We start from the raw sequence: 25033 nt of genomic DNA, 5'->3' as shown, positions 1-25033 counted from the left end.
TGTCAAGAAGTGTATTTACATCCTAAGACACTACACTTAGAATGTTTTTTTTTCTTTTAAAGAATTCCCTTGTGTCCTGTCCTAAAACTGCACAACTCTGGGGATAGGTGGGCCTGCTTCAAAACCAACGTTGGTTCCAAGCTATGAGAACTCAGACCAGTTAGTTAAGCTCCTTGCAATTCATCTTTTCATTTGCAAAACAGGGACATGGTAATAAACTTATCACATAGGTAAGAAATGTATTTGGTATAAATATAAAGGGCTCTGATAATTTAGGTGTTACTTCCATAATGTTTGTCTAACTCTATTCTTGCATTGATATAAAGAAATACCTGAGGTGGGGTAATTTATAAAGAAAAGAAGTTTAATTGGTTCACAGTTCTGCAGGTTGTACAAGCATGGCCCTGACATTTGCTTGGCTTCTGGGGAGGCCTCAGGAAGCGTTTACTCATGGCAGAAGGCAAAATTGGGGCAGAAGTATCGCATGGTGAGACAGGGAGCAAGAGAGGGAGAAGGGGAGGATGCCATATACTTTTAACAACCAGATCTCATGAGAAGTCATTTATTATGAGGACAAGACCAAGCCATTAGGGATCTGCCTCTATGATCCAAATACCTCCTATGAGGCCCCACATCCAAGACTGGAAATTACACCTCAACATGAGATTTAGAGGGGAGATTCAAACTATATCAGTATATCCTGCCAGAGTAAAGTGGGCTCTGCTGACGTAACATCTTTTATAGCAACATTTTTTTTTTGAGACAGGGTCTCACTGTGTCACCCAGGCTGGAGTGCAGTGGCACCATCTCAGCTCACTGCAGCCTTACCTTCCAGTTTCAAGGATCCTCCTGCCACAGCCCCAACAAATAGCTGGGAGTATAGGTGTGTGCCACACCACCTGGCTAATTTTTGTATTTATTGTAAAGATGGGGGTCTTGCCGTGTTGCCCAAGCTGGTCTCAAACTCCTGAGCTTAAGAGATCTGCCTACCTCTGCCTCCCAAAGTGCTAGGATTATAAGTGTGAGGTACCACACCTGGTGTGTAGCAACTTTCGTGTTTTTTAAAAAGTCTGTTTTAAACGCATTCCCAAAGATTACGTTAGTGAATAGTGATGTTGCCATTCACTGCCTCAGCAAGAAGCATGGCTGATACAGGGTCATGAATGGGGGTTTGCTTAGTCATTTTTATCTAACATGTACAGGGTGACCAACATAAGGAAAAATGGGAGATTTTACAGAAATGTGTGGATTTCCATAGTTTCTCAAAACACTTGGTAGAGTTGTTTTTCTGACTGGAGATTGACAAGGAAATTCAGTGTCTGTACCACTACTGCCTTGGTCTAAGTCACCAGTGGCTCTCACCTGGATTCATGCATTTGTGCAACTGCTTCCTAATTGACTTCTCAGCCTGTGATCTCACTTCCCACTCCTGTTATTAACCTGAAATGTAGTTCATACCATGTCACTATTTTATTCAAAATGGATGAAAAGTTTAACAATGACCTTTATAGGGAAAAAGAAAAAAGACTTCATTAGTGGCATTTGCTGATTTCCGTGGTGGAAATATTTCACAGTGGTTGATTTTAAGCTACCAATGTGAAGTCACGTCAGAGTTGGAAAGACGTGCACAAGCAGCTCTGCCAACCCATTGTAATCCAACCTCAGTACAGAACTAAAAATCTCCCCAATGACTTCTTGAATCACTCAAAGTAAGGTTCTTACAATGACCATGGGTCAAGTCAATGACCATGAGATTTCCAATTACCTCTTATCTCACCTCCAATGCTGCACTCTTCTCTCTTGTTTCATGCTCTTTACCACTTAGTTATTTTGTAAAATGGGAATGTGTCTGTAGCAACACGTCACATAAAATGTATGACAGCATTAAGAGCTCTTAAGAAGAAAAATATTTTATAAATCCAAGTTGGTGGGAACACTGGCAGTTCCCTAATGTGACAGATAGATCACTGTCCTTCACTGAGCAAGACAAATTACTCAATGACTATGTCTCCCCACAAAACTGGATGTGGGGATTTACAAGATCAAGGCTTCTATCACCTGATTTACTGTGAATAGCCTTGATACCTCTGCAGGGAAATGGGAAGTATTACTTTGGTTGACTTCAAATATGACTTAATAAGGCAAGAATGAATCAGTTGCCATGTGTATTTAGTCACATCCAGTCTCATTCACTGTATAGGTCCAGTTACTAATGCTTTACCACAAGTTCTGCTGGATTCACCTTCTCATCCCCATTTGGCATTCATTTCTGCTCCAGAGCCTGTCTCCTGGCTGTTTAAAGAAGATATCAGATATCAAGATATACAATTTCATTCCTTCCAGAAAATTAGATCCTAGAGAGTGTGAGACAGGTTAGAAGGAATTATTTGATTATAGGCCTTCCATATGCTTTTGTCATCTCAAGGTATGGTTTGATATTTTTATAATTTTTCTAAGCTTGGTGATATTGCCTATGGAAAGGTTATTTACTCTTACTGTTAATGATGCTTTGGGGATTGCAGTGGAGAGGGAAAAAGAAAGAGGTGGAATAGGTTGGTGGTTGCTCGCAGTTTGTATACACAATGCACCTGCATTTTCACCTCCATTCTTGTGGGAAGATTTGTTTGCTTGGATTTCACAAGAATGTTCAATGTAAGATATGAAAAACTATAGAGCTTATGTCTGTGTTTCTTATATGTAAAAACTAGTAATGAATGAACTTTATGCAAATTCTTTAAATTTGGCAAAAAGATATTCAAAACACTTTTATTTTCTTATCATGCTGAATTAAATAGTGCTCACATAATTTTATTGCATAGAGTTTACACGTGTGCTTATTTTAATAATTTACAAGAAACTATTAGTAGGTCAATTTTTCTATTAAATACTCTTGTAAATGCCCAGAACCATGTTGAGACCTATACAGGTTAAACCTGAGTATAAGAAACAGCACTGATTCCCTTTCCACCCCAAGACTTTTACTTTATTTAAAAACAAAAACTTGGCCGGGCGCGGTGGCTCAAGCCTGTAATCCCAGCACTTTGGGAGGCCGAGACGGGCGGATCACGAGGTCAGGAAATCGAGACCATCCTGGCTGACACCGTGAAACCCCGTCTCTACTAAAAAATACAAAAAAACTAGCCGGGCGAGGTGGCGGGCGCCTGTAGTCCCAGCTACTCGGGAGGCTGAGGCAGGAGAATGGCGTGAACCCGGGAGGCGGAGCTTGCAGTGAGCCAAGATCAGGCCACTGCACTCTAGCCTGGGCGGCAGAGCGAGACTCTGTCCCAAAAAACAAAAACAAAAACCAAAAACTTAACATTATGAAGTGAATTTTGCAGAAAATCTATTCTATTTGTACTTCTCAAGGGTTAGGAAAGAGAGAAGTTTAGAAAACAGCTGTCAATGAGAATAGATTGAACTCGACTGGAGGATGAATTGATTCTGGATCTTATGAGGCGAGATTTAAAGAAATGGAAAGAATATATTCTATCAGAAGAATTCATTATTCACTCATCCTCTCATCTAAAGGGGGTCCTCCCTATTTTTCCCTTTCTTATCACTCTATTTTCTTTGTAGCATCAATCTTAATCACCTGGTTCTACCCCTAATCTCTGTGTTTTGTGGGGAGAGATAATTTGTTTTTTGTTGAATGACTAGGGCCTGGCACACTGTCTAGCACAGACAGGCCTTCAGTAGTTATATTAATTAACTAATAAGTTAGATATTTGTGATTTTATGGGGCCATCAGCAAAGTAGATATTGGTGATTATTGTAGCAGAAAATAAGATTGAACATGTGTAGTGTTGCCACATTATGTAATATTTTAAAATCAAATGCTGTTGCAAGGATTTGTTCCCTTTAAGCGTATGTTCCCTTTAAGCATATCTTCCGTAGACTGATGCTCCCTTTAAGCGTATCTTCCGTAGACTGACCTAGTACTGCTATGGAAGATAGATGAGAAGACTGCAGACCAAACCTGGTTTGTTGCTGAGGTCATCCTTGCAAATGATGACAGCCCCACCTGCTGTGAACCTGAATTAACTGATCTTGACCTCTGCATTTGACACACCTGTGCTCATCACAGTACCACTTCAAGCATAAGCATGTTGAAGGTATATACCAGGGAGTGATAGAGATGATTGATCACAAAAGTTAAGCTGCATTTAGGAAGACAAGATTTACAGCAATTGAGAAACACAGAAAAGATTGCAAGACCAAGGAACAGAAAGCTCCAAAAGGGGGTCAAAGGAGAGCTGAGGTTGAACACAAAGGAAGCAAACTGAAAAGACAAGTGTTAGTAGTCAAATATACAGATGCTTAAAACTGAGATTATGGAGGGGATGAGGTTATTGGTAATCAAAAGGTCCAGATTGTGGCCCTGAGTGTGGTGGCTATGACAGGAAAAAAAAAAAAGATATAATATCTTTGGGGAGAAGATTTCAAGAAAGTGTGTGGCCAGGGAATGTGTATATATTTAACACTGCGTCTCATGCATTCCGAAATTAGCCTACAACTTACATTTTTTATCCTCCTTTTTTTAAACTAAATGGGTTGCAATGAAAATATCTTTTGGTGATTCCTACCCTGATCCAAATCCTGTATTTTCCAAGGTTTGCAAACTCTTTAAGAAAAAACTGAAACAGATGGCCACAAATGAGTTATAAATGGAAAAAACAAAAACAAAAACAATAAAGCCCCACAGAAAACCTTTGCCAAAGAATCATTAAGTTAATTGTCCTCCTTAAGTTGAATCAGGCTTCAGTAAATAAGAAATTATTTTCAATAAGGAAGCTGTGAAGTTAAATTTCCCTGGTCCCCTTCCATGTGTACAGGAGGGTTTTATTTTAATAGGGTAGATCTTAAATTTAAATGTACTCTCAGTTAAACTGTAAACCCTGAGGGGTGTATATCTTTATTGTACAGCACTGGCTCATTGTGCTGTTGTGTGCAACAAATAATAGATGATAAATACTATAATGAGGCCCACTAAGATATTGCATCTATTGTAATGGAGAATTATTTTTTTATTTTTAGGTGCATAGTGAGCATTAAAACTGTTGCTAATATGTTGTGATAATAGCTTTTAATTTGTTATGAATAAAGATGTGTAGGAGAAGATGAGGTTTGATCGAAGGCAAAGTTTAACACTGGACCCTGACACCCCTTAGGACTACAGCATAAAGTGGATACTCCAAGTGCTTTCATTGACACAGAGCATTAGATTCAATTATTTTGTCTGAAGAAAACCAATCAGGGAAAGTGCATTGTTCCCGGAAAGCTATTCTAGGAAAACACGGAGCCAGGCTCCTGGCCTCTGCATGGGCAATTTTGCCATCTATATTTCAATCTATCATATTATTACATTTGGGTACATTAAGCAGATCTGCAACCTGTTGTGCATGGAGACAGCACACTGGCCACTCCATTTAGAGTAACTAATGCATCCATGCATGAGTATTTGGCTCTTAAGTATTGTCTCTAGTGAGTCACATTTACATGTCACTCTGATTACATGGATGAGGGCTGGAAACTGGGTTTTTAGAACTCTAAGGCATGACTTTTTTAATGCACTTCAAAAATGCCAGAGAGGATGTTTCTCAGCTTTATCAGTTCGCCAAGGTAGTGTGTTCAATAGAAATGTTTGTAAAATGCTTTTTGTTGTTAAAATAGGAAAAACACTTCATGAATAAAACCTGACCTTTACTTATGTTTGCATTTTAATCCCACAAATATCCTGAGGGATCATGGGGCAAGGTATTACTACCTCATTGGATAAATGAATGAATCTACTTGGAAATGAATTCTCTAGTGGTCACACAATGATTTAGGAGCAGTGTTAGAAATGAAATTTTCTGTCTGGAAACAATGTACGTGTACATGCATATGTGTGTGTGATCTATAGTGTCTTTTTCTATAGACACACAGATGATAGAATTTTTTCACTTCCTGGAAAATGTATGGCTTGACTATTCAATTAGAGATACTGAGCTCAGTTCCCTTTAGAGGTTGGAAATTTCTGGATGACATAACTTACTTATTATCTGTATTTCACTTTATCTCTTCACTTCTGTTCAAGCCAAGTCTCTATTTTAAAAAGCTTTTGGTCTTCTAGATTCATTCTATTGAAGCCAAACTTCTGTAACTCTTTAATATATGCTTGGAAATAATATAATTAACTATGTATTCCTTTTAATGTAGGTCTAAAATAATTTAAATCCATAAATATTTACATGCTAATTTTTACACTCAAGTATACTAGATGCCATGGGAGATAAAGAATCATGCACATTTTGATTTTTATCTTCAAAAATTGTATAATGTCAAGATTGTGTATAATAGCTGTAATATAAGGCAAATAGTGACAATAAAAAAGGAAGTTCGCTAAACAAGAGAGAGGGTATTGATGAAAGTTTAAGAAAGAAGTGACATTGGTTTAGGCCCTGAATAACTTGAGATTTCTTTTTTTTCAAATGGAGATGTAGTTTGAAGGGGAAAAGACCCCAGGGGAGTATAGGGAAGAAGAATTATGTGAGTGGATATGACAAGATAAGAAAGAAGGCTGAGCCAGATTAAGCAGAGCTTAAATTCCTTACAGAGGAACTGGACTCTTATTTTGGGTAATCCCGAAGACTTTAAAGAGGAGGATTGATGTGATCACGTTTCTTTTTTAGGACTTTTTTTTTAGGTCAATGAATGCATTATTGCTGGGGAAAACTGAGACAAATAATCCAAGTAAGAATATAATTTAGTAGCTGGGACCAAAAGTTCATAAAAAGTCTTGTAGATGGTTTGGAAAATAAGGAATAGATGTGAAATCTAGGTAGAAGAGGAATAATTTGTTGACCGTTTGAGTGTGTGTATATACAGGAAGCATATAGGTGTCAAATTTCTTGGAAGCATTTGATCTCTGTGACTGAGAGAATGATGCTTTGAAGACAAAGTTTCAATAGAGGGAAAAGCGAGACGGCGATGACATTGGTTTGGAACATGCTAATCTTGAGTGTCAAAGGAACACCCATTTGGAAATGTGCAGTATTTTGTTGGGAGGGCAAATAGATGTCTCAGAATGCAGGTAACCATGGAATATTAGATTTGAAAATCACGTGGACAGGATAGCATTGAAGTCTTAAAAATTGGTATTTGTCAAAGACAAGCACAGAAAAATCAGAAAAGGGGAAACAGAACTTTTACCTACACTGAAGCAGAAGGGGCAGGAAGAGAAGTCAGTGGAAATACCAAGTAGGAAAAATTGGAAAGATACAAAAGCAGGACGGGCCAGTATTCAGGAAGCCAAGGAAATAGGACATTCCAGAAAGAAGCTGTAGTCTAGAAGACATAAAATGGCTCTAAAGGTATTGAGAAGAACCTAGAGAAAAATGAAGAAAACTTTCTAGTTTATGCCATTAGCAAGGAAAATGTAACTTTTTTTTGTTGTTGTTGAGACTGAGTCTTGCTCTGTCCCTCAGGCTGGAGTGCAGTGGTGCCATCCGCTCACTTGTAAGCTCCGCCTCCCATATTCGTGCCATTCTCCTGTCTCAGCCTCCCTAGTAACTGGGACTACAGGCACACGCCACTATGCCTGGCTGATTTTTTTTTTGTATTTTTAGTAGAGACGGGGTTTCACAGTGTTAGCCAGGATGGTCTTGATCTCCTGACCTTGTGATCTGCCTGTCTCAGCCTCCCAAAGTGCTGGGATTACAGGCATGAGCCACCGCTTTAAGAAAACCATTTCGGTAGACTTTTTGGTGGTAGAAGCCAGAGTACAATAGATACACAAAGAATGTGACTTAAGAACAGTGATAAGAAGGTGAGAACTCCTTTTGAGACTTTGCCATCTTATTCAAAGGTGCACCCCTGGCAGCTAACAATGTATTGGGCACAAAACAGATGATCAACAGATGTTTGTGAGTTAAAGATGAATGAATGATGTAATGAATAAGAGAGAAGAAAAAAAGTAGAAGGGAAAGAGAAAGGGAGGGAGAGAGAGAAATAGAGAAAGAATTAGCTAAGTATTGCTAAAGAAAGCAGTCTGAAATGTTTAGGATTGCTGATGAGAATAATCAATGAAGGATATACCATAGAGAATAAAGTGAAAGAATAATATATGTAGAAAAATCATTGAGAGATTGAGTCAGCATACCAGAGGAAAAAATATAGTTAATAATGTAGAGAAGTTGAAAGATGGAGAGGAGAAAGACCTAGGGACCTCTCATTGGAGAGCAACAATCGTTTTAGTGAAATAGACCTTGAGGTATTATTCTGAGGGACTAGGCTCAGATTTGTCAAAGCCAAGGTTTCCTAAAGCTTGCAGTCATTATGAGGTGTGTATTATGTAACTGCAGAATTATCTTAATTCTTAAGAAGGGTAAGTTTAAGTTGTGTTCATTATTTAGAAAGACATTGAATTATTTTTGGATTGATATGAAAGATGAAACAGTGGTTTATTTTTCTCCCTTGATAGTTCATTTTTCACAATGATTCTGTAAATACATGGCTAGGATTTCCAAATCTGTCTGAGGTGTGTTCTTCCCTTTCATCTCCATGACTCTGTTTTAAACTGCAAAATATTTGAGACCTCAGCAGAATATTTTGCAAGAAGCATTTCACTGTGCTCAAATATTTTCATTTTCCAGGTACTTTCTATAAAGTCTTTTAGATCTCATTTTGTTCAAGAAATTTAGAGCATTATTTCATTAAATCTTAAGACACTAGTATCAGAAGAAGCACATATTACAAATGTTTGGGAAGGGCGAATGCTGTAGGTTTAAGACAGAGCTGACGTGAAAGCTTTTTAATTTCAGTCTTCTGATTTTGTTTGACAAATCATACCATCTCTATGCTAGAAGGTCAATGAATATATGGCAATATACCTGGGAGCTACAGGTTTCAAGAAAACTCATTTTTCTGGTGTGAAATTTCATGCCAGAAATAGTTTGGGGTCATACTAATCCCTTTCTTCCAATATTATGGAGAATAGAGATTTTGCAAAATGGGGTACCTATTTTGGTAGCTTTGCACCCTAAAACAGTAGTAAAAAAGGAAGCATTCAAGGGTGATGTCAATATCTAATACTGTATCATAGATGATGGTCTGGGCTGGGAAAGTAACTAGCTGCCGTGTTACTGATAGGAAACTTTTCAGAAAAGAAAACATACTGAAATTATACTAAAGAGTATGGTATCTGACACTTATTTGAGTTGTTTGGCTCTTTCTCGAATCCAGGGCATGACTTTACAGTTCTCACTAATAGGAACATGCGTTCTCCCTCTAGGTCCAACTTCAAACTGGCTTAAGGTTTGAGAGTATACATAACTGATCTCATAAGCATACCATCTACTCTCTAGATCATAGGTGTGTGGACAATCAAGAGAGTAGTCTCTTGACTCTGGAATTCAAAATGCCATTGGTGTCAATTAAGATGTTTACAAAGTTGAAGGAGAATGGTATCTAATCCAGGGATTTGTTAAATAATGATTAATTTAGAGGCTTCTACTGTGTTATCTCAGGCAAGTAAATAATGTATAAAACAATATGAGACAGAGAGATATTGGTAGCCTCCACTTTGAGGTGAAGATAAAAATAAAAAAACTAAATGAATTAATGTGCCTGGGGTCACAGAACTAGTTTGTAATAGAGCTAGAATTGTATGTTCAATTTTTCAAGTTGGCCATTGGGATATCTGAAAACAGCATTCCATCATATATATTTTTGTTTCAACAGTGAAAGCAATTATCAGCAAATCATACCTAAGCCTCATAGTATCATTGTAATTTTTCTTTCCAATGATAGTTTGAAAATACCTATCCCAAAATAATTCAAAAAGAAAAGTTTCTGAAACTACTTAGTGGTTTTTAATGGGTCACATCTTCCTCTCTTTCCCACTATTCCTACCCACTTTCCACTTGCTACAAACAATGCATAGTCTGTGGTCTCAAGGAGCTCACAGACCAGTGGAGGAGATCTACTCAGAGAACACACCTAAAGGGTGTGATAAAGGAAGTGCTATTACATGGAGGAGCATAGAGTCCTATGGCAATGTTAAGGCAGGAACATGTTCCATTAGAGAATTCTTGAGGTCAGAAAGGGAACATGTTGCAGATGAGAATTGGTATAGAATCCAGACCTTAAAAGACCATGAGTATAACTTAAAAGTTTGGATTTTTAGTCCAAAGAAATGGAAGAGCTATCAAAGGGTTTTAATTTAGAGAGTGACATGAGCAAATCTGCATTTAGAAGGATAAATCTGCCAGCGCTGTAGAGAAAGATCAGCTAAGAGGCAATTGCATTAATTTAGCCAAGAAGTGATGAGCACCTAAACCAAAGCAGAGCAGTAGAGATGGTGAGAAGGGGATTAAGCTGATCTCTGCATTCAAATTACTGGTTCCAACAGGGACAAAAATTAATAGTGTATGAGTAGTCACAAACTTTTCCTTTCTCCATCATAAATTGAGAAAATGGCCACTGAAGAAGGAAATAGAGAAGAATGTCATTCAATAATGGTATCATCCATCCTGTCGCTTAAGAAGCCTGTGTGTTATTCTTGAACTATTCCCAAACATATACGTAGACATTCATTTATTTAATTGATACTTATTGGTTGCTCCTTTGGGTCAAACACTGTTCCAGCCACTGGAAATACAAGACAGACAAGGTCCAATTAAGTTTTGTCCAAATATACCCATAATTTTTCAATTTCTCTAGATCCCCACTTCCTGCTCACAAATCCCCGTCTTCCCCACTTCTCTCTTCATCTGATGAAGTCTTACTCATGATCTGCATCAGCTGAAAAGCCACTTCCTCCCTTGGGGCTTCCCAGTCCTTCAGTGGTTGTTAGGGCCCCAGCACTTGTTCTTCCATTGTACCTGCCTTGTACTTCCTCTGAGAGAACATCTGATCACAAGGTGCTGAAATCATAGGGGTTCAAGAGCCTGTGATTTTCTGAGGACCCTGAGCACTCTGCTCTGTTCACTGCCTGACAAACTGTAGACACCTGGATATCCTGTAAATAAATAGTGAGTAAATAAATGCCTCAAGACAGAGTTGTTTTGTCCTCCTTAAAAATTATACCTTTAGAAAGCTAAATCAGTTATTATACTTTAAACCAGCATTAAGTTAACGCCTTCTGCTCGGGAAGTTCAAGGCCATTATATGTTATTCTATAGTTCTAGTTTCTACTTCTAGGTTGAAAAAAATGAGCCACATATGGTTAGCTAAACTCATTTCTAAAAACTTGGCATGTTCTCAAACCATATTCAAAGCTTATGTCAGTTTTGAAGACACAAATAAAATATATTTTCCAGAACTTCTCCTCCTCTGGTTGAATTTTTGGAAAAGATCTCCCACGATGTGGACTTCTGTAAACTGTATTCTAAGTTCAGTCTGAATATCATAATTTATTTTCCATATACCCTCTCTTCTTTAGGCCATGACACTTCAAGGAGTAGAAGAATCTTATGTATAGAAATGAGGGATGTTTTAATTTTAGATTCCAAAGTACCGTAGATAATAACATATGTTAATCTTAAAAGCACTTGTCATGTTTTAAGTAAAAATAAGTCTCTTAAAGATGTTCCATAGAATTTGTTCTGGCTTTAATAAGCATTATATTTCTGTCCTGCCTCTTTATAAACTCAGAACTGAAGAAAAGGAACTTTGATAGAGGTTAAAAAAAAATCTCTCTACTTCCCTCTGTAACCTCCTTACTTTATTATAATTAAGCATCACATTAACGGGCAGCAATATTAACCTCAAACTCTTGGCAGTAGCACTTTGTGATAAATAAGTTGTGTGCTTGTTTTTCAAGCGTAACTCCCTAGCCATGATTACCCTAAGCTCCAACATTCATAAAAATCTTAAAGTATCATGGCATTTGATAGAGATGACCATAAAATCCATTCAATAGATTTGCGCAACTCTATAATTATGTCCTGCTGATAATTATGGCTTTTTTTCCTTGACTTTTTCTCTTTATTTACTATCTGGATTTGGAAGTATATTATGTGACAATACTGTCGAAGCCCTCTTACAAAAATAAACAAAGTGTATTTATATGATTAGCGTATGTTTTCCCTCATGGTGCTGCAGGGTGGAGACTTATTAAAAACGCCTATTTGATGACTGGGAACGGAAAGATAAAAATTGATACAGAGTTAGATAAGTCAGGAAGGAAGGGGAGGTAAATTAATATTTGTCCAGGCTCCTGTCATAGTACACTCAGGCTGCTAGGGTAAATACCACAGACATTTATTTCACACAGTTCTGGAAGCTGGGAAGTCCAAGATCGAGCTGATGGCAGATTCAGTGTCTGGTGAGGTCCTGCTCCCTGGTTCGTTGACGGCTGTTTTCTCTGTGTCCTCACACCATAGAAGGGGTAAGAGAACTCTCTGGGGTCTCTTTAATGAGGACCCTAATTTCATTCAAGAGGGTTTTGTCCCCAAGACCTAATCACCTTCCAAAGTCTCCATCTGCAAATACCATCACACTGGGGATTAGGTTTCGACACATACATTTGGGATGGGGGAAGCAGGGAGCATAAATGTTCAGTCTATAGCACGTGTACTTATATCAGCTACCTTGATAGGTTATTTTAAAATGTTTTATCTCATTTTACTTTATAACAACCCTGGAAAGTGTTTCTTTATAAAGATAAGTATAATTGAAGTTCATAAACTATGTCTTCTACCTATAATTGGATAGCTAGTAAATAAGTTGGTTAGTTACATATCTCAAATTCTAAAATACTGAATTTTGGCAGAAGTGAAATCTCCTACCAAGGAGAAAGAACGTATTTGATGTTTAAAATATATCATTTTAGGCCAGGCATAGTGGCTCATGCCTGTAATCCCAGCACTTGGGAGGCCGAGGCAGGCAGATCATGAGGTCAGGAGTTTGAGACCAGCCTGGCCAACGTGGTGAAACCCCATCTCTACTAAAAATACAAAAATTAGCTGGGTATGGTGGCGTGAGCCTGTAATCCCAGCTACTTGGGAGGCTGAGGCAGGAGAACTGCTTGAACCTGAGAGGTGGAAGTTGCAGTGAGCCGAGATGCGCCACTGCACTCCAGCCTGGGCGACACAGCAAGACTCCGTCTCGGGGAGGGGGGGATATCATCATCTTAAAATATAATATCTGGAACTAATAGAAACTGAGTCCTTTCTCTTCAGGACAGTTTTTTATTTCTTGTGTTATTTTATTTTTCTGTAACAGTTCATCACAGCAGTTAATAAAAAGATGTGTAAAAATCCCATTTTTAACACTTGACCTTCATATCCAAGAAGTATCAATAAACAGCCAGACACAGGAAATTAATGTCTGAAAAAAACTAGGAGAGTTAAAATATTAGGTGCATAAAAGTAGAAAATAGATATCATTGAGGATATGAAGTGGTGAAAATGAGTGTTTGAGCCTAAGGCAAAAAATCCACAAATTATGGTTTTGAATGAGCATATGTGGCTCAGAGAAAACATTAAGGGCAATGGTGAGTGAACAATTTGGAAGAAAATATGAACACAGTTTAATTTTACCGAAGCCAAGTTTTCATATCCAAGTATACTGCCTGATTTAAAAACTAGATATAGGGAAAACATGTAAAGCAGTTAATTATTTTTATTCATAGTGTTAAATAGGAAGGGTTTCTTCAAATAATAAAGTGGGATGCATTTGTTTGCCATGTTGTATCATCCCCAGTCTATCCCTGATACCTGTTGCATTTTCTCATAAAAGTTAGCCAATAGCTTTTATTTAGTAACTACTGTCTGCAGATTATTACACTGGTTCATTTAGGACTTTTCCCAATACATCTGTCAGGAAACCCAAATATAAATGGCTTCAACAAACTGGAATTTAGTAGTTGACATACCTCAACAGTTCTGGGATTATTCTAGCTGCAGACATAGTTATAGCCAGGTCTTCTTCAAGGCCTGAGACCTGGTCCCACTTATCTTCCTTCACAATGGGAAAAATGATGAAGCAGGTCCAGATTTCCGGCCAGTGCAGCTTCATGTGTGCCCTGGGTTCAATCTGATTGGACCACCTTGAGGCATTTGCCAGTTCCTAAAATAGTCACAGTGGCCAGGGTGATCCAACATTTGTGTGGCTGAGACTGAGCAATATGGTGGACTGAGAAGAAAAAAAAAACTTCCCTACAGAAATTTCCATTGCAAAGATAAGGGAGAATGCATCCCTGGGAAGCAAAAGTGAAATATGTCCACAAATTTTTTTTTAACTAATCCTTCTATTAGGCTATCTTCAAAGGGGACTTGCTTCCATTATTCACTTTTCCCTTCATAAAACAAATGTGTGCTAGTGACTAGCGTGGTGAGCAAGGAGACAGAATGCCTGCTTTCATCAATCTGGGGGTAAGTGAATGTGACCAGCCATTTGTACTCAAGGCCAATGGGGCTGTGAAGAGTGTGTGAACATGATGAATTGTATGACAAGTTCCATCTGCCAAAAATCAAAGCAGATGAAACTAATTATGCCTCTCTCTTAAAAGTCTGACATTGAGTTGAGGTGTATTCCTTGTCAGACAGGAAGAGGTGTTACTCGTGGCTCTTTTGATGGCCAGTTTCCATGAACATAGCTCAACCTAGCTGGTCCTGATACCTAGAAAAGGCCGTTATACTGGAGCAGGGATCCTTCTGGTAGGATGGGCCAGGGGGACGTTCAGTGGGCAGAACTAGGTAAGCATTTGGCTTTGAGCATCTAAAGAAAAGGCAACAGGGAGGCAGCATCAAATATAAACTTTTTAAGTCATACTTTTAAGGAAGAAAGTATAAATATTAGTTTCTTTCTACTCCTTCATAGTGAAATGCCCACATGAAAGATTCCAAGAGTTCACAGGTAACAGTGGCCCACCTGCCCACAGGCAAATCTCATCCTCTTCTTTACAGCTGTAACTGCCATCATTTCCCTTTCAGATGTTCCCCCACTTAACTTATGGTTGAATGCGCCCTTTCCCTAATACTAGATAAATACATCTTTTTGAAAATGTAACAGAAAAAAATCCTAAATGGTTTGCAAAGTTTGCAAAGATAGAAATATACTGGAGTATGAATCAGTTTCAGAGATAGGTTTTTGAGCTCAGCTCCAAAGTATCACTACAGAAAAGAACTATTCAAGCAAGCAAACTCCTAGGCAACCCTTCAGTTTGTATCTCAAGTTTCTAGATGTGCATAAAAGAGGATCAATGTCTTTATCTACTTATCTATCAATCATTATCCAGCTCTCAATCTACATCATTGTCATCATCATTATCTATCTGGAGTGGGATTATGTTTTTCCCAGTGCTTGGCAAAGAAAATTCTATTACAAAATATTGACAAGTTTGCCTCAAAATTGCATGCAGAAACAACACCCCTGTCACTTTTGAAGATGACGTCTCACCTCAGCAGCTCACCTTTCTCATGGATTTTGTTTATCTTCGGAAGGAAGCAGTTCTCATAAGGGAATACACAACATTAATGCAGATGGATTTCAAGAGACAACAAGACAAGGAACAAACCATGTTGATTAGCATTGTCAGAGAAATTTTGAAGTGCTTGTTTTGTACCTTTCTTTATCAGTCCTGATCAGCAGGTGCTTTGAAAAACTGATGCAAGTATTTAAGAAAGTTAATAACATGAGGGGTACAGTTGCCTAGATTATCTTGATACCTTGAGTTAAATGTAGGATTTTATTTTGACTTTCTTTGTGTGAAGTTTTCTGAGGTTACATGGTACCATATGGCATGCTTTACAGGCATGGCCTTATAATGCAAATGATTATCCTATAAGCAAAATTCAGTAAGAAAAGACTTAAATAAATGTAGGAATTTTAAGGCTAAAATTATTGACTGCATTTTATATATCACACTGCTAAGTGCTTCATATGCAGTATATCAGGTAAATTTGATACCAGTTTGATGGGGCCAATGCCAGTATTAAACAGCTAAGGAAATGGCCCCAGGGGTTCAGTAGCTAATGTTATATGGCTGCTAAATAATGGCACTGGGATAGTCTGTAACTCCATGATTCCAGTGCACAAATATCCAGGCCTCTCTACTAGCCAATAACTTGTTTGGTGGAGATATTTACAAATATTGCACCAATTACTTCTGGAAAAATAACCCTCCTTGATTTAGATATTTTACACTTTGTGTTTTGTAATGGAATAACTAACCAACACACAAGTAGATCTCACAACATTGCCTTCATTATATGAGAAAAAGCATACTTGTTTAAATTCAGGATTATGAAACTTGTTTTTATTTTTATAACATGAGATGTGTCAGGCTTAATCTATCTTGAGTGTTGGAGTCTTATTGCAACAAGACTCTTTCTTTAGCCCACATAACTTTCACTTCCAGCCAAATATTCCTATAGTGCATTTAGCTTCTAAATCCTCAAGCCTCATTTAAATGCTCAGTCTGAAGCAGGAGAATGACCTATTTTTACAGGCATTCCTTATTTCTGGGGTCTTCCATTTGTCGTGATGCCTTCTCTATTTCCCTGCTTCTTTGGTTTCTGAATGCCAGAGGTTGTATAAGTGTTCCCAAGTATGTCAGTTCAGGTCTCCCAGGAAGCAGACACCATGACAGAGTTAGAAGTCTGGGGGGTTTGTTGGGAAGAATGCCTGTGAGAGATAAAGAAGGAGGAAGCAGGAAGAGGCAGGACAAGCCTCAGATCACAATACAGGTCTAGCACCTGTAAAAGGAGAGAGGGAGGAAAAGCAATTGAATAGGAAGATCATCAGACTGTGGTATAGTGATGGGAAGGAAGGTCTTGACCAGTGCAATAGGGAAAGCCAGCTATAAAGGTTGCCCAAATCTGGGAAGAAGTAACCAGGTGTAATACCTCATTGTGCTCATCCATTGTCTAGGAGCTGCCCATGGACAACATAGCCTCAACAAAAATGCTGCACCAGATTTGGAAGATGGCCGCTGGTGGCTGTCAGCTGACTGCTGTCCTCAAAGAAGGTCCTCTCTTGAGGGATTTCTGAGTCACACACCTCCACAGCTGCCACAGTTCACTCCCTAGACTCAGCTGATGTCCTTCTCCTGCAGGCTTGGGGAACAGTTCTCTCCTGGCTCCCTTCTGGCTCTTCCTGAGGGGAAACTTGGAAGGGTGCAGTTAGGGAGATAAACTATAGTCCTCATCACTGCAGTTTGTATGGGAGATACGACTGGTTCTCATCATCTCCCTCCTCCATCATTCATCCGAAATTCAGCGCACTTTCAGGAAGCACTTCCACTTGTCTCAATGGCTTACTTGGTGGAGAGACTAATCTCTCTTTCATGAGAAGTTGGAGCCCCTGGTAACCATAACCTTTCTGGGCCAGGATTGCTGCATGTGACCTTTCAAAGTCACATTTGGGCAAGACAGTACCAAGAGGCACCCAAGTGGATTACCTTGGTTTCACACATACTTCTCTCTGCCCCATTGCATAAAAGCAGCCTTACCTCCTGCTGACCAGGATCAAGGATCTCTTCCACAATGGCAACGACTCTTCTGTTTTGTTTGTTTGTTTTAGAGCTAGGCTTTTGCTCTGTCGCCCAGGCTGGAGTGGTGCAGTGGTATGATCATAACACATTGCAGCCCTGAACTCCTGAGCTCAAGCAAACCTCCCACCTCAGTCTCCAGAGTGTCTGGGAAACAGGTACACACCACCATGATCAGCTTCTTCTTGCCTATTACCCACTACACAAGGGGTGTTCAAGTTGCCCAAGGGGCAGCTCTAAGTTGTTGTTCAATGGGACCCTTGCTGTATCTTCTAAAAAGAGTGTGCCTTCTTTGGGGACCTGGACCTTTTAACTCTGTGTAGAGTCCAGAGTTATAGGGATTGGAAACATAAAGCACTCAATGGATCATTGTTGTCTTGTCAGCTAACTTCATTCCTCATGGCAAGTGCTCTCTTAAGAGATCTCAGTTGCATACCATCACAGCTGCCAGGTATTTGATCTCCTACCTGTACAAGGAATATGCATCCCCATGTGTTGCCATATGACTTGCAGTACTTTCTTATTGGAGGAGAATATGTACCCAGGCCACTGACCTCAAGCTTGACCATAAGACTCGTTTTAGTCAGTGGAGAGTGATGGGAAGATTATAAGCCACATCTGAGCAGAAGCCAGGAGAGACATTGCATAAGTTAGTTGGTGTTTTTCCCTCTCTGCCGGGAGAGAAAGTCCCAATGGGGCTACATCCTGGGATGAAGAAGGTACGTGAAACAGAGCTGCAGTTGATGTGCATTCATACAAGCAAGAAACAAACCTATGTCATTAAAAAACATTAGGGACTGGGGATTGTTTGTTACTGCAGGATAACCTAGTAAGATTTGGCTAATAGGTTGTATGTTTTCCCATTCGTGATATTTTGCCTAGTATTTGCCTCTTCCTGATTGCTTCTAATTGATAAATCTACTCATTAATGGCCCTAACTATTGTTCTTAATATTTCTGGGGGGTTCTGGATTAGCTACATCTGAAACATCTGGATATAGTTTTAAAAACACAAACTCATCTTCTACACCTACAGAGATTCTGATTCAACAGGTATGATTCAATCATTGCCCTTCATATGGAGTCTGGGAATCTGTATATTTAAAAAAAAACTCCACAGGTTCCTAGCAAATTCAGAAACTACTTGTATGCTGCATTTCACAATCTTCAATTTGCTTTGGACTAATAATCTTTTCGGGTCTCTTGAACGTAGATGTGCCATCACCTTTACTGTTTGTCCCTAGCCTTGACTTGAACAATGGTCTTTGCATCCAAATTAGTTTTTGTCCTATTTCTTCATCTTGCATTTACAGTCTGGTCAAACTAAACTTGCAGTGGCACCTGCTAGTGCATTGAATTTCTTTTGAAGGAAATGGTTGTGTGTGTGTGTGTGTGTGTGTGTGTGTGTGTAAAAGCCATATATGAACCAAAGCAAATAGAGTTAGATTAAGTTGTTGTGTGCTGTTAAAAAAGATAATTCTGAAATGAAACAGCAGAGTAAATTATCAGTCTGGGAAAAGGTTCAGTCTCCATTTAGGTCAAAAGTAACTGAGAAATTGCTGATACAATTATTTTTAGTAACTCTCATAAATTCCCATGTGCATTAACACATGCATAAATTTCCCCAGGTGGCTGTGTTACCAGAAATGGGATGACTGGCTAAATAAATCCTTAAAGCACCTTTTGTGCAGTGATGCAACAGAAATGAACAAAAGACATTAGGATGAAAAATAATTGAAAGCAAAGTTAGATTACATCAAGTATATCATCTATGAGAAAGATCAAAGCCACATCATCACAAACTGAAGATAGACCTTCTTATACCAAGACTGCACCTCACATCCACTACCCCATCCTTTCTCAAATTCTTCATTTTTCACAAACCACTCTGTTTGGATAAGCTTCTAATGTATGTCTTAATTGCCATTCTTTAAAACACACAGAGTAGAGAGAGAGAGAGAGAGAGAGAGAGAGAGAGAGAGAGAGAGAGAGAGAAAGCATAAAAACACTGCACTGACTTAGGATACTTTCGGCTATGATGTGAACACTGCCCCTTAGCTGTCACTTGGACTCCATTCATGCTTCTGGATACTGTTGATTTTTAGTGCACTGAAATTCCAACCACTTTTATTGCAAAGATAGTACTCCGTGCTTAGTGTCTGAATATCATTGAAAATAGAAAAAAAGACATATAAAACATTTTGGGTTGAGAGGCAAGTTATCATTGGTATTAAAAGCCAGAATCAAGAATCTAATGTTCTCGTTAAATTCTTCCTGGCTATATCCCCAAAGGACATGTAATTGTCATAAGTCCCCGGTTGAAGAAGGGAAAGAAAATCTCATTTCTCATTATTGTTCCTAATAGAATGTTAAAATTACAACAAACATTGTAATGATATGAAAGATATAAAATTCCATCATATTATGAAGGCAGAGCCAGCCAAAATTAGTTTTAGTAAACGAAGATCTGAATAAACTTACATGTCTGGAAAGGTAGACTCAACAAGCTTCCAGACTTCATATACTCAGAGGTACTTCTTACCATTCAAACATATCTAAGAAAATCAGTCAAATATTTTGTAATGATGTTTTTAAAACGTTGTGTTTACTCTTGGTGAATAACTTCATAGATAAAAAGCAACTCTAGAAAAATCTCCCTTTTAAAAGTTTACATTCACATTTGTGTCCCTTCTCTTCATAAAGGAGGCATTATTACTTAATAGCATAGACAGAGACCCAAGAGTCATTTCCTAAATAATTGCTTGAATTTCAAAATTAGAGGGGATTTCTTATATTTTAATATTTTTGTCCAAACTTTCCTATGTAAAACTTAAGAACCTTACATTTGGAAACTTTGCATACCCTGAGTATTTATGAAGTGCTTAGAATAATCTCAGGATCAAATGATATTTAAACTACACCTCTTTACTCAATGTTGCTGTTTTATTCTGTGTCTGATTTCTTAGTAGAACTGTTTCTAATGTAACTGAAGATTCTGGAGGACTGAGAGTGGTTGACAATACCTTCACCAATTTAAGCAAATATTTTCTCGTCCCTCCCTCCTTTCTCCCTCCCTCTCTGCCTCTCTTCCTTTCTTCTTCCCTTCTTTCCCCTACCTACCTTCCTTCCTTCCTTCCCTCCTTCCCTCCTTCTTCCCTTTCCCTCCTTCCTTCCTTCCTTCTTCCCTTTCCCTCCTTCCTTTCTCTTTTCCTGCCCTCCCCTTTTCTTTCCCTTCCTCTCCTTTGCTTTCCCTTCCTCTCCTTTGCTTTTTACTTTCTCTCCTCTCCTCTTTTCTTTCTTTTCTTTTCTCTTTTCTTTCCTTCCTTCCCTCTCTTTCCTTATCTTTCTTTCATTTTCTCCTCTTCCTTCTTTTCTTTCTTTTTTCTTTTTTTTCTCTTTTTCTCTTTCTCTTTTTCCCTCTTTCTCTTTTCTTTTTTCTCCTTCCTTCCTTCACTTTTTCACTTTCTCTTTCTCTTCCTTCATTTTCTTTCTTTCTCTCTCTCTTTCTTTCTTTCCTTCTTTCTTTCTTTTTTTCTTTTTTCTTTTTTTTTTGAGTCACTAAAATTTTTTGTTTGTTTAAAATTTTTAAATAAGTAAATGATACACTTGATGTAACAGGACACTACATCAGCACAGAGAAGTGAATTTCACTATTATGTAGGAAGTAAACATTTTCAATAAAATATTTACCAGTGACAGAAATTAGTGTGTATAATTATATTTCCATACAGATAGTAATTGATTACAGTTATTTCACAAGTCACATTCTATCTTTTTTTCTCCTTCCTTCACTTTCTCTCTCTCCTTCCTTCCTTCCTTCCTTCCTTCCTTCCTTCCTTCCTTCCTTCCTTCCTTCCTTCCTTCCTTCCTTCCTTCCTTTCTTTCTTTCTTTCTTTCTTTCTTTCTTTCTTTCTTTCTTTCTTTCTTTCTTTCTTTCTTTCTTTCGTGTTTGGTAACAGAACATTTATTATTGTTGTTTGTTTCATTTTCTCCAATATGTTAAGCAGATAAAAGCAGGAATGGTTTTGATGAAGTGGACAAGAGTCCCAAGTGCTGACCACTAGGACTGAGTCACATGTCGAAAGGAATCTATGAGTCATTGTCATGGAATTTTTGTTTACGGTTTTAAGCCACTGAGAAGATTTACCTCAAAGTAAATATAAAGTGATTGAAGATAAGTGTTCTATGCCGTATTTTTTCTTTCCTTTGGGGAAAACAACATTTAACACAAAAGTTAGAATGCTTTCATGCTACTTGAGTTTGTTTTAAAAGGTAGCCTTTCACCAGACTAAAATGAAGATTTGAAAGTTTCCGTATTAGAAATATGCTCACACATGTGATCTTGTATATCCTGGCTCCTTTTATCTTCATGGTTTTTGGTTTGCTTTCTTTTACAGCATAGGTGGAGAAGTAGGGCGAGGCCACGAAGGGAGTTACGTGGGCAAACATTTCCGCATGGGATTCATGACAATGCCTGCTCCTCAGGACAGACTCCCCCATCCTTGTTCCAGCGGCTTTTCTGTGAGATCACAGTCCCTGCACTCAGTTGGGGGTACAGACGATGACAGCAGCTGTGGCTCACGGAGGCAACCACCACCCAAGCCCAAGCGGGACCCCAGCACCAAGCTGAGCACCTCATCAGAGACGGTCAGCAGCACTGCAGCCAGTAAGAGCGGGAAACCCCCTGAGAGGACTGAAGGTAAAACACGCCATGCCCACGTCACCTAGAAATGTTTTTCAGATAGTATGTTCCGTCAGCATGCCCAGGAGCAAGTGCCTTCTTCACTGGGCCACATAATGCTGCCTCTCACCCTGAAGTCCCAGAAAAGAATTGAAGGGAAGGTTATTTATCAGTGTGTTGTCAAATTTCCAGAAGAATGTATTTATGATGGTTCAGAAAGGGAAGGCAATATATGAGTTTTTTTCATCCTTTAAAGCTTCAAATTATTCAAAAATTATTCTGTCCAGAAATATATCTAAAAGTTATATTTTCTTATACTATTTATATAATTAAAGGTATTACTATTTGATTATTAAGGGAACATTTTAATTCAGGAAAATATCAAGAAAAAGCTTATAATCTTATCTTTGAGAAATAATCATTTTAAACATTTTGGTGAATTTCTTTCCAATGAATATGAATTTATGTATTTATGTGTGTGTGTGCATATTATAATCTTAAACTCTACTTATTATCTCCAGTTTTTACTCTTACCTGCCTGTGTTTTTTCTCAGCTATGAAACATACAAATCAAATATATCCCAGCCTCCTTGCTGGTCTATGAATATAAATTAGGTCACATTAACACCAGGTCTCACCAGCTCTTTAGGTCTTACTGAATTTGGTAGAGTCTCAGCTTCCCTGAGTTACTCCCAAGAATTCCTTGGTGGGAAAGGAGCCTTACTCCAGTGACTTGTGTCAAGTGTGCCTTGACACAAGCTATCTTGGTCAGTTGGGGCTGCTATAACATAACACCATAGCCTGGGTGTGGCATATAAGCAACAGCAATTTATTTCTCACAGTTCTGGAGGCTGGAAGCCTGAGAGCTCTGTTGGGGCCCTCTTCCTGGTTGCAGACTGCCAGCTTCTCCTTGTATCCTCAAAGGGCAGAAAGGCCTCACTGGCCTCTTCATAGGAGGACACTAATCCCATTCATGAAAGCACTGCTCTCCTTCCCTTTCTATCTCCACATACAATCATTATGGGATTAAGGTTTCAACATTCTAATTTGGGGAGCACAAACATTCAGCTCGTTGCATAGGCACATTCAGATCTTTACATAGCAAATGTGGAAAACACTTCAAGGTTCCCAATGCTGCCAGTGACGGTTTGAGAGAGGAGTTCCACCGGATCCCATAGCTTCTCTTCTGCCCGACTCTCCTTTCTCCACAGCAAGCTTCTCTGAGCCCCTAGGGTACCAAGTGTTATATTTGCCTCAGAGAGCCACATGGTCCTTTCTTCAGCTAGGCAGTGTTCATTGTCACATGGGCTCCCTAGTCCCTCATGAAAGCCCCTTGGCCTTCTGGCCTAATCTTTCCACAGATTCTCATAGGCAGTCCATGAGGTCAGATGCCTATGAGGTACGTGCTGTCTCTGCCATCATCCTTGTCTCTCCTTTCTCTCTCATTGGTGCCAGGTGCCTTTAGCCAAAAACAACCAATATCTTCAGTGCGTATTGAATAATACCAATAAATGCTTGGAGATGGAGTCAGTCCATAAATTCTACAAAAAAATCTCCTGTGGCTTCAGTTTTTCCTACTATACATATAAAAAAATGCTTTGCATGTAAGTATATGTGGTTAAGACACATGTGAATAACATGTATGTGTTTGCATATTTGCAAAATTGATATCATAGTGCATAGAGTCTTGTGTTTTGTATTTTCACTTCTTTGATTGTAACCGACTTCCATGGTGTGCAACTTGTCAAGAAACAACTTTAACAGAGAGAAATGTACAGTCAAGTAATTTATTTAATCATTATCTTGTTGAAGAATACTCAGATTGATTCTGTTTTGCAGCTACAATGAATAGTGCTACAATGAACATTCGTGTATGTGTGTGTGTGTGTGTGTGTGTGTGTGTGTAACTGTTATTCCTCTGCCCTCTTAGAGTATTAGACATTTGATTCTTTTTCTCTTGATTCAGAGTTATCAGTAAGTCCTTCAGCTTGTAACACATTGATGCTTTTAGACACAATGTATTAATAGGTGTTTCCTTAGCTCAGTAGTATACTAAAAGGCCCCAGATGCCTACCTTTTGTAAATTTTAAATGTTGTTCTTAGGTTTCCTTGATACATGGTGCTTTTCCTTTCTCTTTATTTTCTGTGATTCTCTGTGCAGAAGTCACCACTCTCCTATTTCTACTGCCAGAAAACTACATAATAAATTATGTTAGATTGTTTTCAAAAGAAAATTGCTGATGTAAGAAAGTGATCTCTGAAAGATGGGGGGCCTGAATGCAGTCAGGAATAACTCAAGTATAAAGGGAAATAAAAGATCCACCCAAAAACAGAAGAGAGATGAGAAGGATAAAGGTAGCCAGTAAGGGATGTGTTATCAGTGTCATGTTGGCAGGAACATTTCTGGAAAGAGTGTAAAATACACACCTCAGAAAAGCCCCCCTTTGGGGAGGGGGAGCTGGGCTACCTAGAATGAAAGTATGGAGAAAATCATGACTACTGTCCTACAGAAGAAAAATTTGAGCGGCAATTCACTTGTCTTAAAAATAGAAGGGATTCCCATTCATTCGGGATGTTTCATAGCTAGTTCCTGGGGCAGACAGTCTCATAATTCTCTCTCAGATGTCTTCACTATTCAAGGATAGTGGGCTCCCAATGCCTTCTTGTCAAGCAGAAGGCAGCAGCTCAACAAGCTTTATTTTTTCGGAAGACAAAATAGCAGATGTGGTTAAATTGCAGCAGCAAAGACTTGTTAGACTTGGAAAAAATACTGATAGGTAGTGAGCTCATTAAACACCAACTCCAAATCCAGCATTTCTCCTCAAAAAAGAGCTCTGAGGGTGTTCAGTGGGCTACGTAAGTTATCGGGACCCAGTG

The 25033-nt window shown here is 38.6% G+C and overlaps 2 protein-coding genes across 2 annotated transcripts in view; one reads left to right on the top strand and one right to left on the bottom strand.

Moving 5' to 3' along the window:
* The window catches only part of DOCK10 (dedicator of cytokinesis 10), a 1376581-nt gene that overhangs the window by 742089 nt on the left and 609459 nt on the right, over window positions 1–25033 (bottom strand). The gene's annotated exons all lie outside the window — the stretch shown is intronic.
* The window catches only part of NYAP2 (neuronal tyrosine-phosphorylated phosphoinositide-3-kinase adaptor 2), a 296478-nt gene that overhangs the window by 91964 nt on the left and 179481 nt on the right, over window positions 1–25033 (top strand). The window contains exon 4 of the mRNA XM_050752152.1: window positions 21873–22174. Within this exon, the coding sequence (XP_050608109.1) occupies window positions 21873–22174 (302 nt within the window). The remainder of the gene's footprint in view (window positions 1–21872; window positions 22175–25033) is intronic.

The sequence above is a fragment of the Macaca thibetana genome, chromosome 12 (genome assembly GCF_024542745.1).
Source record: "Macaca thibetana thibetana isolate TM-01 chromosome 12, ASM2454274v1, whole genome shotgun sequence".
Classification (NCBI taxonomy): domain Eukaryota; kingdom Metazoa; phylum Chordata; class Mammalia; order Primates; family Cercopithecidae; genus Macaca; species Macaca thibetana.
The sequence above is the reverse complement of the archived record's forward strand: the minus strand, read 5'-3'. Positions and strand labels throughout refer to the sequence as shown.